An 18,302-nucleotide genomic window follows, 5' to 3' on the forward strand; every position below is an offset into this window, starting at 1 on the left:
AAGTTAGTCCTAAATAAGAAAAAATCTAAGCAATGTAATTGGGACAAATCATTCACTAATCCCTGAACCTCAAATCAATCTTGCAATGAATAATCTGGAAATTGAGCAAGTTGAGGAGACTAAACTGCATGGAGTAACCCTGGATTGTAAACTGTCATGGTTAACACATATTTGGTGCAGCGGTCTAAGGCACTGCATCTCAGTGCTAGAGGCATCACTACAGACACCCTGGTTCGAATCCAGGCTGTATCACAACTGGCTGTGATTGGGAGTCCCATAGTGCGGTGCACAATTGGCACAGCGTCGTCCAGGTTTGGCCGGTGTAGGCCGGCATTGTAAAGACGAATTTGTTCTTAACTGACTTGTCTAATTAAATAAAGGTAAAAAATATATAAATAAGTTGTATCAATTTATAACACTAGCTAGGATGGGGAGAAGTCTGTCTATAATAAAGCGCTGCTCTGCATTCTTAACAGCACTATCAGCAAGCCAGGTCCAACAGGCCCTAGTTTTGTCGGAACTGGACTACTGTTCAGTCCTGTGGTCAGGTGCAACACAAATGGACTTAGGAAAATTGCAATTGGCTCAGAACAGAGCATGGCTGGCCCTTGGATGTACACTGAGAGCTAACATTAATGATATGCATGTCAATCTCTCCTGGCTCAAAGTGGAGGAGAGATTGACTTCATCACTATTTTTATTTATGAGAGGTATTGACATGTTGAATGCACAGAGCTGCCTGTTTGAACTACTGGCGCACAGCTCGGACTCCCATGCATACCCCACAAGAGGAATGGGTGGCAAGGTCCCCAAGTCTAGAACAGACTATGGGAGGCGCACAGTACCACATAGCGCAATGACTACATGAAACTCTTTTCCACATCAAGTAACTCATGCCAGCAGTAAAATTTGATTTAAAAAACAGATAAAAATACACCTTATGGAACAGCGGGGACTGTAAAGCAACACAAACATAGTGTCATGACGTGGCCCTCTTTGGGTACAGCGAGCACCATCCCCCTCTCTCTCTCTCACCACCTCTCTCTCTTCCCCCTACACCCAGGCTCTGGTAGGCAGGTCATAAATTCCTAGAGGAGTTCTCTCCTCATGGCCAGAGTAGAGAGGGAGTGAGGTTCACAGGAGAACAAAGGAACCTCTTCCACTTTACAGAACTTGAGAACTGAACAATGTCCATGTTTTGGAGAAGGTGTACACGGTCGGGGAAGAATCCAGCTACGAACTGGTCCGTTTTGTACAATTTTGTGATACTCATGAGAGACAATACAGCCACATTAGCATAACTATGTTTATACAAGAGTCTCGGTTATGAGGCTTGCATCTAATTGTTGTATAAAATGAATGAGTAAAGATGAAACTATTTGTGAAATTATGTTATGCGATTTTAACCTCTCTAGGGTATGTGGGACGGTAGCGTCCCACCTCGTCAACAGCCAGTGAAACTGCAGGGCGCCAAATTCAAAACAACAGAAATCCCATAATTTAAATTCCTCAAACATACAAGTATTTTACACCATTTTAAAGCTACACTTGTTGTAAATCCAGCCAAAGTGTCCGATTTCAAAAAGGTTTTACGACGAAAGCACACCAAACGATTATGTTAGGTATGAGCCAAGTCACAGAAAAAGACAGCCATTTTTCCAGCTAAAGAAAGCAGTAACAAAAAGCAGAAATAGAGATAAAATTAATCACTAACCTTTGATAATCTTCATCAGATGACACTCATAGGACTTCATGTTACACAATACATGTATTTTTTGTTCGGTAAAGTTTATATTTATATCCAAATATCTGAGTTTAGGCAAGACGCTACTGTATCACTTGGCAAAAAGCCTGAGAAAATGCAGAGCGCCAAATTAAAATTAATTACTATGAAAATGACTATAAAATCAAACTTTCATTAAATCACACATGAAAGATACAAAATTAAAGCTACACTGGTTGTGAATCCAGCCAACATGTCAGAATTCAAATAGGCTTTTCAGCGAAAGCATACGATGCTATTATCTGAGCATAGCACCATAGTAAACAAAAGAGAGAAAACATTTCAACCCTGCAGGCGCGACACAAAACGCAGAAATAAAAATAAAATTCATGCCTTACCATTGACGAGCTTCTGTTGTTGGCACTCCAATATGTCCCATAAACATCACAAATGGTCCTTTTGTTCGATTAATTCCGTCGATATATATCCAAAATGTCCATTTATTTGGCGCGTTTGATCCAGAAAAACACCGGTTCCAACTTGCTCAAATGTGACGACAAAATATCTCAAAGGTTACCTGTAAACTTTGCCCAAAAATGTTAAACTACTTATGTAATACAACTTTAGGTATTTTTTAACATTAATAATCGATAAAATTGAAGACGGGATGATATGGGTTCAATACAGGATTAAAACGATATGTAGCATGCCTTCTGTTTGATTGAAGCGCATGTCCAGGACACCTGGAGTGCCTCGACTTCAAGATGGCCGTATTTCTTCATTACACAAAGCAATAACCTCAACCTATTTCTCTAGACTGTTGACATCTAGTGGAAGCCGTAGGAACTGCAAGCAATTCGCTTAGAAATCTGGTTTCCCAATGAAACCTCATTGAAAAGACAGTGACCTCAAAAAAAAAAAAATCTGAATGGTTTGTCCTTGGGGTTTCGCCTGCTAAATAAGTTCTGTTATACTCAGACATGATTCAAACCGTTTTAGAATAATATGCATATCTTATCTCCTGGGGATGAGTAACTGGCAGTTGAATTTGGGTATGCTTTTCATCCAAACGTGAAAAGGCTGCCCCCTACCCTAGAGAAGTTAAACTGTTTAATGAAGGAAACTCCAATTCCCTTTAAAGTTTAACTAAATCATTGGCCCGCCCCATCAGCACAGACATTGATCTGGCGTCATGGGACAGCCCCTTTCTACTGTTAAGAATATAACCCCCACAGGAAGGAATTCCTTTCAGACCAGCTTACCTCGATTACCACGAGAGGGCTAAGGTTTGAGACCAGACCAGCTTACCTCGATTACCACAAGAGGGCTAAGGTTTGAGACCAGACCAGCTTACCTCGATTACCACAAGAGGGCTAAGGTTTGAGTAGATTGCTGAATCTTTTAACCATACCACGTGGTTAAACTCTGAGACTATCGATTCGACAGAATAAGAGCAAATCATTGATACTAATTACTAGTCTGCAACAAGGAATTCTATACCATTGAATGCGAAGGCCGACAACCACCGAAACATCTATTCCATAACAACATTTCTGAATGTTACTCTGAAGTAGCCATTCTAACCAAAGAATCCAGGGATGCAGAGAGAGGGGCGAATGAACTTCCAACAGAGATCACGATGACACAATGAGTGTAAATATATATATATATATATTGATTGCAATTATTCCCGAATGAGTGAGCGTTCATGTGCAAAGGATTAGCATTTCAATGGTTATAATTATCAACTTTGTAGTATCTTTCGCGCCCTTCTCAGTCTCTTTGTCTACCAAGCCGCGATGCCGGTTTAGCCCACTATGGCACATCCCCTATCATTTCCTTGTAACCATATCTACTTTGTTTGTTTGTTTGAGCATTTCTGTGATTATTTAGTTAGTTAATAAATAAATGATTGAGACAATTGATTTATGGATGACTCATAGTGAAGACTGGGTTCATGCAGATAACCAACAATTTTCGACGTTTGGAATGAGACTAACGTGAGGTAAAGAATAACTCATTAATTAGAAGACTAATTGATCAGATATTAAAATATCTGAAAGTTATATTAGGAAAATTATAACTTTGTAATCTGAATATTTTCCTTGGTGCCCCGACTTCCTAGTTAATTACATTTACCTGATTAGTTAATCACGTAATAATTGATTTGATAAACTAACAGTCTTCAGTTTAATGATGCCAAAGACAAGACAATAGACACATGCATACAAACACACAATAACATACGCACTATACACACATTTACACATGGATTTTGTGTTATAGATATGTGGTAGAAGAGTAGAGGCCTGAGGGCACACACGTAATATGTTGTGAAATCTGTTATGAATGTATTGCAATGTTTTAAAAATGTATAACTGTCTTAATTTTACTGCCCCAGGAAGAGTAGCTTCTGCCTTGGCTAATGGGGATCCATAATAAATTCAAATACAAATCTACATTGATTGAAGTGGATTTAACAAGTGATATCAACAAGGGATCATAGCTTCACCTGGATTCACATGGTCAGTCTATATCATGGAAAGAGCAGGTGTTCCTAATATCTAGCACACAGTGTATTGCACTGCACGCACATATTTATACACACACACAATCATATTTCATAGATAGGCCTATTGTATTCTCCTCCACAGATCTACTCTGATGTACAACCTATCTGACGTCAATGAGTACCATACTTTATGACCTAGAAACAGGAGAACTAGGAATAGCTGAAGCCTTGTTTCCCTTCACTTTAAACAAGACTTGGAAATCCCCTTCAATGGATTCCAGATTCCAAGGCGCAATTAAAAGATACCCTTTAGTAAGATGACATCAGAGGCAAGCAGTTAATGTACTAAAGTAGGAAGATAAGGGGAGGAAAAGACTGGGGATTGACTCTAATGTTTCATGATTAAAACAATCTGTCACTGGAAGAGAGCCGGCGGTAGCGGTGGCAGAGGAGTGTTTCCCTCTTTATGTATTTATTTCAATTTCATCAGGGGAAATTTGTGAGTTGAAAGAGGCAATTAATGCGTGGCACAATCCGCCCAGCCCTCACTGAGCTGTAGGACCTGCTCTACATTACCGGGCTGTCGCCTGCCACTGCTAACATCCTTAGGGTAATGATGAAAAGATCCACCCGGCAGAAACGGAAGGAGAAGAAAAAAGAAAGTGTGGCGGGGACAAATACAAATTAGCCCTGTAAGTGTGTGGCGGAGGATGTGAGAGATGAATTGCCTAATTGGCACATTTGTTTCAATTAGGAGGTGGCCATCAGTGTCACAGGCTTGATGGAGAACCGGGTTCCAGGCCGAGGCCATGTGTGTCTGTGGGGACGTGGGAGGACCTCTGATCTCCTGGAGCAGAGCGGAGAGGACACTGAGACATGGGTGGGTGACAGTAACATCTTGTAAAGTCTTATGTTTGTAATGTCTTTGGACCCCAGGAAGATCAGCTGTCATCATGCCGAATAAAGATACAAATCTGAGACATATAAGTGGGTGACAAATCGGCAGCATAGCTGTGAAAATGTTGTTAGATTAAATGTATTGCATTGGAGCCATGAGAGTGTGCAGCTTTCTTTTCTAGGTGACACTCACATTCTAGGGGCTCTAGTGTATGGCTGTGTCTTTGTCCCTTCCCTACTATCCTGGGAACCTACTATAGCTTAACAGGTAGAAGCATAGAAATGCTGATGCATCGTGTCATGGCTGATTCTCTGAGGGAATCACAGGCTGCGTTCAAACGGCACCCTTTTACCTATATAGCTCACTGCTTTTGACTAGACCCTTATGGGCCCTAGTCAAAAGTAGTGCATTACATAGGCAATAGGGTGCTATCTGGGACGCAAACAGAGTTAGTAGTGCTCCCCTTCAGCCAACTGTGCTGAGGAGCCATGGAAGGCCTATAGATACACGTGGTGGAGCTTGTGACAGTGTGGGTGGGATAATTTTTTAAATTCCTGTGTATCTCATCAAGACAATTACATGAATTAAACAACTATGACAGATGAGCCCCAGGGACTGGGAGATGCCATGTAGCCCCACTGAACACCGAGTCAGTAGCCAATGCCAAGTGTGTTAGTAATCCACCCCGAGGTTTACGAACAGAGATGTACACACACATGCACAAAGACGCACCCGCACACACACACGCACAAAGACGCACCCACACACGCATGAAGACGCACACACAGATTGAGCCGAATCAAAGGCTTTGAACTTTGCATGCCTCTGTGTGTTCATATCTGTGTGAACCAGACATACATGCAGACAGGGGAGGGGAGGGCTGTGTCAGAGCTATCTCCACCGCTAATGTGTTTGCCACTCAGGAGGGTTAATCAAAAAAGATAGGGAAGACAAAGCACGGTTGTGTAGCCAGCCCACCTTCCTGTTGCTTCCCAAATGCCGCCTCTCCTCCCCTGAGCAACGTGGCAGCACCACAATACTATTCCACCCAGATCTGTCTTATCTTAGGAAAGAAAATTGAGCTCTTTACTGCACTGCCCGACCACATTGGGGAATGTAATTGCTTGGCTTAATAACGAAACTCATAATTTTCTCTTGGAGAGCTTGCTCTGACCTGTGCGGAATTAACAGAGGGAGCAAAGCTAGGGAATTGGAAAGAAGCATGAGGGCACATAATCAAATCAAATAATCAAATCAAATTGTATTTGTCACATGCTTCATAAACAACAGGTGTAGACTAACAGAGATGCTTACTTACGGGCCCTTCCCAAAAATGTAGAGAGATTTTTGTTGTTGTTGACAGAATAGAAAAATAATAACACAAGGAATAAATACACAATGAGTAACAATAACTTGGTAATTGAGGTAGATATGGCCACTATATAACACCACACACACACACACACACACACACACACACACACACACACACACACACACACACACACACACACACACACACACACACACACACACACACACACACACATACATACATACATACATATACACACAAAAGTAATCGAGCACACAGGCATGCTTACTTGTTGGAACATTGCTCCATAGACAATTAAAAAATATATATATATATTTAAAAAAAAATGTTACCCCCTTTTTTCTCCCCAATTTTGTGGTAACCAATTGGTAGTAGTTACAGTCTTGTCTCATTGCTGCAACTCCCGTACGGACTCGGGAGAGGCGAAGGTCGACAGCCATGCGTTCTCCGAAACACAACCAAACCTAGCCGCACTGCTTCTTGACACAACGCACATCCAACCCAGAAGCCAGCCACACCAATGTGTCAGAGGAAACACCATACACCTGGCGACCTGGTCAGCATGCACTGCGCCCGGCCCGCCACAGGAGTCGCTAGTGCGCAATGCCACCTTATCAAGAAGTCAGTTCGTCAAAGACCCTTTCCTGTTTCAGCATGACAATGCCCCCATGCACAAAGCGACGTCCATACAGAAATGGTTTGTTCAGATTGGTGTGGAAGAACTTGACTGGCCTGCACAGAGCCCGGACCTCAACCCCATCGAACTCCTTTGGGATTAATTGAAACCGCGAACTGTGAGCCAGGCCTAATCGCCCAACATCAGTGCCGACTTCACTAATGCTCGTGGCTGAATGGCAGCAAGTCCCTGCAGCAATGTTCCAAAGTCTAGTGGAAAGTCTTCCCAGAACAGTGGAGGCTGTTATAGCAGCAAAGAGAGGACCAACTCCAGATTAATGCCGATGATTTTGGAATTAGATGTTCGACGAGCAGGTGTCCACATACTTTTAGTAATGTAGTGTATATACAGTGCATTCGGAAAGTATTCAGATCTCTTGACCTTTTCCACATTTTGTTACGTTACAGCCTTATTCTAAAATGGATGATTTTTCCCCCTCATTAATCTACACACAATACCCCATAATGACAAAGCAAAAATAGTTTTTTTAGACAGTTTTACAAATGTATTAAAAATAAACTGAAATATCACATTTACATAAGTATTCAGAGCCTTTACTCAGTACTTTGTTGAAGCACCTTTGGCAGCGATTACAGCCTCAAGTCTTCTTGGGTACAACATTGGCACACCTGTGTATTTGGGGAGTTTCTCCCATTCTTCTCTGCAGATCCTCTCAAGCTCTGTCAGGTTGGATGGAGAGCGTCACTGCACAGCTATTTTAATGTCTCTCCAGAGATGTTCGATCGTGTTCAAGTCCGGGCTCTGGCTGGGCCTCTCAAGGACATTCAGAGGCTTGTCCCAAAGCCACTCCTACATTGTATTAGCTGTGTGCTTAGCATCGTTGTCCTGTTGGAAGGTGAACTTTAACCCAGCCTGAGGTCCTGAGCGCTCTGGAGCAGTTTTTCATCAAGGATCTCTCTGTACTTTGCTCCGTTCATCTTTCCCTCGATCCTGACTAGTCTCCCAGTCCTTGCCACTGAAAAACATCCCCACAGCATGAGGCTATCAGCACCATGCTTCCCTGGAGGGATGGTGCCAGGTTTCCTCCAGACATGACACTTTACATTCAAGCCAAAGAGATCAATCTTGATTTCATCAGACCAGAGAATCTTGTTCCTCATGGTCACAGAGAGTCATTCGGTGCCTTTTGGCAAACTCCAAGTGGGTTGTCATGTGCCTTTTATTGAGGAGTGGCTTCATTCTGGCTACTCCACCATAAAGGCCTGATTGGTGGAGAGCTGCAAAAAATGGTTGTTCTTCTGTACGGTTCTCCCATCGCCACAGAGGAACTCTGGAGCTCTGTCAGAGGGTTCTTGGTCACCTCCCTGACCAAAGCCCTTCAACCCCGATTGTTCAGTTTAGCCAGGCGGCAAGCTCTAGGAAGAGTCTTTGTGGTTGCAAAGTTCTTCCATTTAAGAATGATGGAGGCCGCTGTGTTCTTGGGGACCTTCAGTTCTGCAGAAATGTTTTGGTAGTCCAAGATCCAGTTGCAGAGGGAGGTGTTTATTCCCAGGGTCCTGAGTTTAGTGATGAGCTTGGAGAGCGCTATGTTGTTGAACACAGCTGTAATCAATGAACAGCATTCTCACATAGTTGTTCCTCTTGTTCAGGTGGGAGAAGGCTGTGTGGAATGCAATAGAGATTGCGTCATCTGTGGATCTGTTAGGGCGGTATGTGAATTGTAGTCGGTCCAGGGTGTCTGGGATGATGTTGATGAGTGCCATGGCCAGCATTTCAAAGCATTTCATGGCTACAGATGTGAGTGCTACGGGGCGATAGTCATTTAGACATCGGAGAGCAAGATCAAAGTGGGCGGGAACAGCTGGTGCTCTCATGCATGGTTCAGTGTTGCTTGCCTCAAAGCGAGCACATAAGGCTGAATGTGGAATGGTTTTGTAGCAAAAAGTTGCATATTCACTGAAATGAGTTACAGTGAATCAATAGTATCACCCATTTACAATTACTTTGATGGCAATAGTAAAGTCTGTGTATTTTGGAAGAAACTAACAGGAAAGGAAGGCAATTACATGTGGAATGTAATATATTTGTTTGCCACAATGGAAATGCACTAAGTGTTTAACAAGCTGTTTTAGTGCTTTTTGTTCCTTTTCACTTCAATTGGCTAAATTAGTCAAAAGTAGTAATGGAGGTAGCATGTAGTACAAATAATCACCCAGCAGCACGCCAGTGTTCTTTTCTCTGTGATTTAAAATGTGATTTTATTTCTCCAATTATGAATAATTACATTTGAAACACTTGGAATATTCATCTTGTGCGTCCCAGATGATACCCTATGTAGTGTACCATGGGCCCTGGTCAAAAGTAGTACCACTAGGGAATGGGGTGCCATTTGGGACGCAACCCTGAAATTGTTCAGTATTTTGTGTCATGGCCTGGGTTCCCATTTCTGAGACTGTTCAATGCGTTTCATTTCACATTAAGACATTTTCTTTTATTTCCATAAATTAAGTGTGGTGGTTTATAGTTTGGCTGTTCATTTCACTTTCCTTTCAGATGATCCTATTCAAGGTTATCTGATGTTGGCTCCAGTCCAAATGATTTGAAACGTTATACATCTAACCCATATTCATACTCCTCATTCAAATATTCATTACTTCTTTAATACAAGAGTAAATGTGTTATGATGAAAAAATAGAAAACCACAGTCAATTATTCTCTCACACATTTTTTGACTTTGTTAACTTCCCTAACCTCTGCTGCGGTGCTAAAATGCTAAAAATAATTCCAACAGATGGCAGATCAAACAAAAATAAAAGTGGCATGAGTAGGCTGTATTATTATTCTTGTGGTGTATAGGAATATAGAATTTTATACTTCTCCTTCTATTCCTAATGTGCTTGGTTACCTCAATGACTGGAGTTGGATGTATTCTTTAATGAAACCCCTTATGAAGTGAAAATTCAAAACTACCTCTGAAACTTAATCTTAAACGTAAAATTAAGAGTATTGACTTGCTCTTTGCTTCAGCACATTTGCAATGTCCATAGATATCTGATTTGAATGAGAATAAAATCCCCAAATGCAGTGGGTTTTCAAAGCAACTCACTTAAGAGCCTCACTTGAAAATGTGTGCCTGAAAAAATTTGGAGAGAGAAGTGAGATGGAGAGCCAAGTTGAGAGCAGAGCAGTAACTCCAGTGTCACGTTTCCCTTATGCAAGTAATGTTCCAGAGAGCCGAGCTAGGAGACAATCTCAGCCTCTCCCAAAGTGCCAGGCACAGGCTTATCTAAGTGGTCTCAGCCACAATGATGCAAAATGTATCCAATTCCGAGCGACTTATTAGCTTGCCTCGACATCATTGCTGACCGAAGGAGTTTCTGAACACGTTCCTCCAGAGGGATGTTGACAGTGCATCAAAGACACCAACTCACATTCCATTACAGCTGGGAGTGGAGCGAGCAGGAGCGGGAGCAGCATCCATCCCACATTCAGCCAGCCTGCCGAAAAAAGGCTCCCAAAAACCTCACACTACACTTGCAATCTCAATATTTCATGAAGAGGTAGGTACTGTACAATGGAATGGTCTGGGCTGTGAACGCCTGCTCTGTGTTATAGAGTATTCACTTCTGGCTCTGCTCATTTATGTTGACAAAGGCCTGGAGAGGAGATTCTGGGCTCTTCTCAGCCTGGTCTGCATCCCAAATGGAACCCTATTCCATATAGTGCACTACCTTTGACCAGGGCCCATAGGGCTCTGATTGAAAGTAGTGCACTACATGAGGAATAGGGTGCCATTTGGTACGCAAACCAGGCTGGCATCACCCCACCATCCTCTCCACGCTGAATCATTCATAACTCACAGGTTACCCACAGCCAAAATACACTCAAACCCACACATGCACCACAGAGCTATAGTTCATACTGATTAACTCTAGACACTGCATTTCAATAATACTGTATGCACATTTATTTTGAACAGTGCATCCAATAACACTGTCATCATAAAAAAAATCACAGTGTGTAGTGTATGCCTACCGCTGACACAACACAGTCGGGAATAAATATGTGTTCAAAGCAGACAGTTTTCCCCTTGCTGCATACGAGTTGAAATGCTCTATTCTAGAGCCTCTGAACAGCCTGGAGTGTAAGGTAAGCTGTTTCCCTGCACAGAGAGGCTCCCACACTGTTGGAGGGGTCATAACTGTTTAGGGCTGGGAAGCTGGGGTCTTACCTCTGCTGCTGGCACTCCCTCTGGGGGGCGGCAGTGCAGCACGATCATCCCTTTGATTGGAACTTCCTTCCCCTGGGGGTCCTGCTCAAAGTTCTTCCTCAGGTCTGTGTGGGGAGATAACACCCTGCTGTCAGTCCACCCCATGCCCAGCCTGCCCTCAATCTCCCCATCACTAACACCACTTGCCACTGACTCTCCCTGCCTTACCCTGCCCTTAGTTTGGACACGACATCAACCTTGGGAGTGAGGAACGTGTCTGAATGAACCAGGAGGTGGTCTCCTTTCCTTCCTGCCTCCCCGGCTCCATCTGTCTGCAGGTTGCCAAGGTTATTTGGAGGATAGACTACACTGGCTGATGAGTACATATTCATACATAAAATGCCCATTAAACTTAAAAGTATATGTCATGGGGGATCATTTTTTTGCTAAGTTGCACGTCGGCTTTCTATCCATCTACTCCTGCAGTGCAGTTTTGGCCACTAGCTATAATGTGAGACTGAGGTTCTTTATAAATATAATGAGTAGAATGGACATAGAAACTCTGACCATGGAAATTTGACTGGTAAACCCACCGGGACACTCAAAATGACACCAGTCCACCCACAATGGCATAACTGACCTGAATATAATTTCAGGTCATTATTTTTTTTAAATGTAACCCTTATTTTACCACGTAAGTTCTATGGGTCAGTGTTTCCTAATCCTGGTCCTGGGGACCAAAAAGGGTGGACATTTTATGTTTTGCTCTAGCATTAACCCACCTGATTAAACTAGTTAGTTGGTTAGTTGAATCAAGAATAAAGTGCTAGGACAAAAACAAAAATGTTCACCCCTTTGGGTCCCCAGGAATAGGATTGGGAAAAACTACTATGGGTGATACAATACTGTAGTAGGCTACTCACATGCGATGTGGACCGTGGCCTTGCGGCTCTTGGAGGTGCCTAGGTGGCTCCAGGCCACACATAGACACCAGTAGTCCTCTGGGCCGTGGAAGTCTTCCACCTGTTGACGGGACACGTTGATCAAAACCTCACGCACCTTCAGCCCTGCATGGGGGAAAGAAACAGCCAGTAAGTGATGTTACTGTTTGGATCGACTGTTATTTAAATAAAGAAACACCCAGGAGGTCATTTTACTGTCTAGATCAAGTGTTATTTAAATAAAGAAACAGCCAGTAAGTGATGTTACTGTCTGGATCAACTGTTATTTAAATAAAGAAACAACCAGGAAGTAATTTTACTGTCTGGAGTAAGTGTTATTTAAAGAAACAGCCAGTAAGTGATGTTACTGTCTGAATCAAGTGTTGTTAAACAAAAACACAGCCAGTAAGTGATTTTACTGTCTGGATCAAGTGTTTTTTTTTTAAATAAAGAGACAGCCAGTAAGTGATGTTACTGTCTGGATTAAGTGTTATTTAAATAAAGAAACAGCCAGTAAGTGATGTTACTGTCTGGATCAAATGTTCTTTGGAGAAAGAAACAATGTACCGAGAACATATACAGGACCTCTGGTGCTCAGTCCTTGGAGTCCTTAGAGTGCTTAGAGTGTCCTAACTGTTGTTGAGAGATCTTTAAGGGAGAGTGGGATGGGACTGGATCAAATATTTACTATACACATAGCTGTCTGGTAGTACAAATCAATAGTGTGGTAAAAATACATTAGGCTTTTAGGAGGCCTGACACTTTGCCCCAATCAGTGAGTGCCTAATGTGATTCTGTCCTCCCTGTCCTCTGGCTCTCTGCTTGGATATTGAAAGTGCATCATAGATGAAATAGGCAGCCTTCCAAGACTCACTATGTTGTGTGTAATGCCTAATACTGCTAACAAAAAAAGTTGGTTAGAGCAGGGTTTCCCAACCCTCTCCTCTGCCCCCCACCCTCGGCTTGAGCATCATCATCCCCACTAACACGCTTCACATCAGACCTGCTTCAAAAATAATACTATATGTACAGCAGTGTTTCCCAACTACGGTCCTCCAGTACCCGCAACAGCACACATTGTTGTTGTAGCCCTGGACAAAAATACCCAATTCAACTTGTCAAGGTCTTGATGATTAGTTGACAATTTGATTCAGGTGTGTTTGTCTGGGGCCATAACACAAATATGTACTGTTGGGGGTACTGGAAGACTGGAGTTGGAAAACTCTGATATAACAGTTACCCTGACAGCCTCCCGAGTGGCGCAGCAATCTAAGGCACTGCATCACAGTGCTAGAGGCGTCACTACAGATCCGGGTTCGATCCCGGGCTGAGACCCATGAGGTAGCACACAATTGGCCCAGCGTAGTCTGAGTTAGGGGAGGGTTTGGTCGGCCGGGATGTCCTTATACCATCGCGCTCTAGCGACTCCTGTGGCGGGCCGGTGCGCATGCACGCTGACTCGTGTAACGGATGTGAAATGGCTAGCTAGTTAGCGGTGGTGCGCGCTAATAGCCTTTCAATCGGTGACGTCACTTGCTCTGAGACCTTGAAGTAGTGGTTCCCCTTGCTCTGCAAGGGCCGTGACTTTTGTGGAGCGATGGGTAACGATGCTTCGTGGGTGACTGTTGTGTCTGTGTGCAGAGGGTCCCTGGTTCGCGCCCAGGTCGGGGCGAGGGGACGGACTAAAGATATACTGTTACATTGGTGCCGTGACCCGGATCACTGGTTGCTGCGGAAAAGGAGGAGGTCGAAAGGGGGGTGAGTGTAACGGATGTGAAATGGCTAGCTAGTTAGCGGTGGTGCGCGCTAATAGCCTTTCAATCGGTGACGTCACTTGCTCTGAGACCTTGAAGTAGTGGTTCCCCTTGCTCTGCAAGAGCCGTGGCTTTTGTGGAGCGATGGGTAACGATGCTTCGTGGGTGACTTGTGTCTGTGTGAAGAGGGTCCCTGGTTCACGCCCGGGTCGGGGCGAGGGGATGGACTAAAGATATACTGTTACACTCGGTCGCCAGTTGGACGGTGTTTCCTCCGACACATTGGTGCGGTTGGCTTCCGGGTTAAGTGAGCAGTGTGTCATGAAGCAGTGCAGCTTAGTAGGGTTGTGTTTCGGAGGACGCATGGCTCTCGACCTTTGCCTCTCCAGAGTCCGTACAGGAGTTGCAGCGATTGGACAAGACTGTAACTACCAATTGGATATCACAAAAAAGGGGTAAATAAATCAATAAATAAAGGTTACCCTGACATAATAACACATAGTATAAACCCCTCAAACTCAACTGGACCTCCAAGCTAGTTCCACTGCATTTTTTCATTGTTCCCCTCTAACCAGGGACCGCTTTAGACCTGGAACACCAGGTGGTTTCAATTTATTATCAGGTAGAACAGAAAACCAGCAGGCTCCGGACCTCGTAGGGTAAGAGTTGAGTACCCCTGGCATGAACCATAGTTACACAAGCATAGCAAGCACAATTCAAACCCAGTACATTTTTAGAACAAACACATTAAAGCATGTCCGTACCAATGGAGTCTTCCTATGAAATCCTCTTAGCGTCGCAACATAAACCTCCCCAGCTGAAATCTTTGCAGACCTGTTATATAGTTCTGTATTGATAAAGGCTTCCATTTTTAATCTGAGCCATGGGCTTAGGGACCTGTCATGTGTTTTCTTTCCTCCTTTTCAGAGCCTCCATAGCCTGCAGCCCTCCCAAACACAGGATTAGAGAAAAGATGTAACGTGTGAGGCTTGGGACAGAAAAATACCAATCTAGGCTGCGTGCCAAATGGCGCCCTATTTCCTACACAGTGAACTACTTTTAACGAGGGCGGTATGGGCTATTACACAGTGAACTATACAGTGCACAAGGCAATAGGGTGCCATTTGGGACATAACCCTAGTTTCTCAGCACCCCGTCCTCTCCTCTGGGTTTCCTCTCCTGCACACAACAATAAATGCAGCCTAATCTAACATGCTCGTTGGCAGTCACACCAGCACACCATGTACTGCATTTCAGACTTTTGAATACATAATAATTAAACACCACACTGAATAGCAGCAGGAACATGTCTCTAGATTAATGCTGTTGCTTGAAGATAGAGAACAAGATACATATTTAAAGGTCAGCTGTATGTATAGGAACAATCATGCCACTCAGAACTAAATCAGCTAGCCTACATAATGTTGAGGCTGTGAGGAAAGGAGTGTATGGATGTTAACAAACAACCTCAGCTGCCTGTTAGTCTCCAAACAGATTTTACAGTAAAAATGTTGTTGGAACTCGGTCCCCTGCTATCCTCCAAACAAATTTGAATTCTACTGGAACACGTGGAGCATGCCACTCTGGAGATGAACAAAAAAAACACCACTACAGCCAACCAGCACTTCACTTAGTGAGACAAACATAATTCAAAATTCCCCTGCAGAGATATGGCAATTGACAGAGTTGGGGTGAAGAGACAGGAGAGAAAATCATGACTAATGACTGCACATAATCCCCCCAAAAAAGAAACACTGTGAGCAATATGCTAATGGAGGCTGGCAGGTACTGCACTCTCTGGCGTCTCTCTGAGGGGCACATTTCCTTGAGGACTAACCGTCCAGGACAGGTGGTGTGCCTGAGAGACAGACCCGAGCTTCGGCACTCTGTCATCTGTCACCCCTATTTGTTTACAGGCGGAACACCATTGACAGGACTTATTAAACTAAACCTCTGATTTCTTCCACCCCACTCTGCTTTATTCTTTATCCAAGTGGCTCTCCCAGTGACTAAGCCATCCAAAAGGCAGAATTATTCAGAGAGAGAGAGAGACAGAGATAGAGAGAGAGAGAAATATAGACTTAAGTCATGGCTATTGGCTTTTTAAAAATGAGAATGGAGGTTAAGGTGGTGTGAGCCTAGTTGGAGGGGACAAAGCAAGGCTAATCTGCTCTCCCTATGGCCTTGCTCTGTTGCCTTGCCATGGTTCAGCTTATTGAGTTGGACAACAGGAATGACATAGGGAGAGGCTGGATCCCACTTGAATTTCAGAGGGCTTGGATCATCGTGAAAAAACAGGTGAGATTTGGAACAAGGATATATCTGTATACTGGCACATGGCTTGCATTGGCTCAAACCTGATTATTTTTCATAATATGTTCTACATAGACAATTATCTGTAGTGTTTCAAACCACTACAATTCCCATCAATGCCTGCCTCCTACTCTCCTGCAGGTCTGGGTCTTCCCTGGGTCTCCCTGCGGTGCAGTTGGAAAGAAGCCCTAAACTACACTTCCCTTCCAGAATCCCCTGGAAGGCTCTTTGGTGGTGGGTAGTACAAAGTCAAAGGTCCTCTGGAGTGCACTAGCCATCACTACTTCACAGTGTGCTAGCATGTTGATGTCTCCAATGAGCATTCCCTTTTAACACATCCTCCCACCCTCAGAGAGCCTGTTACTGGCCTCTGTCAACACCAGACTTTCTGCCTCCTGCTCAAGTTGTTCACAAGGGAGGGTTGGCTTAAAAAATGAGTGTGTGGAAATCTTGTTGCTTTCAATAAGTGTTGATCACATAAATGAGAGAGAAGTATGGTGATGTATTTGACCATATCTTACCGCAATCATTTGAACCTTCATCAATATCTGCCACATTAAAGAGGGGCTCAACTTACCGATTCCACCTGCGCTTTTCCAGTGCTCATTAACAAGAACTAGATGTGTCTTGGGGGTGTGGCTTGATATGGGTGTGTTATGTTTTCTATATCGTATCCAGGCAGTAATGTTTTTTGTCCTTCTTGACAGTGTGAACGTGATTGGTCAGGGAATCCTATGCTTCGCCCGTAATGTATTTCCTGCTTTCTAAATGTAGCCATCTTTGAATGAAAGTTGTGTGTGTCATGACAAGATTAGCTCACGAGTGTGAGGATGTTTTAGTTGGAGAAAACCCAAGCCGTTTAGAAAAAAACTCTTATTCTTTCAACATAACATTTGCGACAATATCTTGTATCGTTTGTTTTCTAAATAAATCCGAGGCGCTCCAGACTGTCTCTAAATAAATGGGCGGGTTGTAGGTTGATTCTGGTGAGCAATTGGATAGCTTTCACTGCAGCACATCGGGCAGCTGTGATCAGGATGATTTGATTACTGCCAGCCATGATTAGACTGTGCCAGGCAGTGGTCCCGTGTGGGCAGGATTGGAATCAAAACCTAACCCTCATTTAAGTCATGGCGACCTCAGTTAAACAAATCTCACAAAACTCTGTTTTAGAATATACAGACTTTATGACCCAAATGATCTTACTTAAACTTTTTATTTAATTTTGGCACTTAAATAAACGTTTTAGTAATATCAATGCCACAGAGTCTATATTTTTTGCATTCAGTTGCACTTTAAGGAGTTCTGACTTACTGCAGTGAGGTTGATTGTGTGTGTGTAGGTCGGTGGGTGGATGTGTGAGGTGCGTGCAAGTGAGTATCCCAGTCTACCAAGGCAACTATGGTACATGTGAACACTGAGTGCAATTAAGGACAAAACACCTCTCAGCTGAGGAGAGAAACCGTATTAGCACAGTCATGTCACCACAAATAAATGATGATCATAAAAGGCAGGTACTGCTCTAAAAAAGGCCCATCTAAAACAATGACAGGCACTTATCGCATAATTAATACAGAACATCTATTACGAAATCATATACCCTTTATTCTCAGCCCACAGACACAAACACACACACTAACAAACATATCTACTAGACAAAATATTTAATTACCGAATGTTCACCTGCATTTGGGGACATATTTACTTGACAATGCACCATTTTTATTTCCCGCTGCAGAGAGAGGCAGCTACAGTATAACCAGACGAGGCCTTTGTCTGCCACATCAATTAGGCCCAATGTTCACTGTTTAACTCTTTAATTATACAGCCAACTACACTGACAGAGCCAAGTCTCTTCTATACATCTTCACAAAATAATATCCTATTTAAATGAAATCAAAAGTCTGGAAAAATAAACACAGACCACTAATGGCATTATAAGCAGAACTAATTAGTAAGTAAACCTATAAAAAAAGGC

The 18,302-nt window shown here is 43.2% G+C and overlaps 1 protein-coding gene across 1 annotated transcript in view; it reads right to left on the reverse strand.

The window, feature by feature from the left end:
* LOC120063363 (netrin receptor UNC5D-like) overlaps positions 1-18,302 on the reverse strand; it is a 280,363-nt gene that overhangs the window by 74,138 nt on the left and 187,923 nt on the right. The window contains exons 3-4 of the mRNA XM_039013708.1: positions 12,240-12,383; positions 11,338-11,441 (exon numbers count right to left, since the gene is read on the reverse strand). Coding sequence (XP_038869636.1) covers positions 11,338-11,441; positions 12,240-12,383 — 248 coding nt within the window. The remainder of the gene's footprint in view (positions 1-11,337; positions 11,442-12,239; positions 12,384-18,302) is intronic.

Source organism: Salvelinus namaycush, chromosome 18 (assembly GCF_016432855.1).
Source record: "Salvelinus namaycush isolate Seneca chromosome 18, SaNama_1.0, whole genome shotgun sequence".
NCBI lineage: Eukaryota > Metazoa > Chordata > Actinopteri > Salmoniformes > Salmonidae > Salvelinus > Salvelinus namaycush.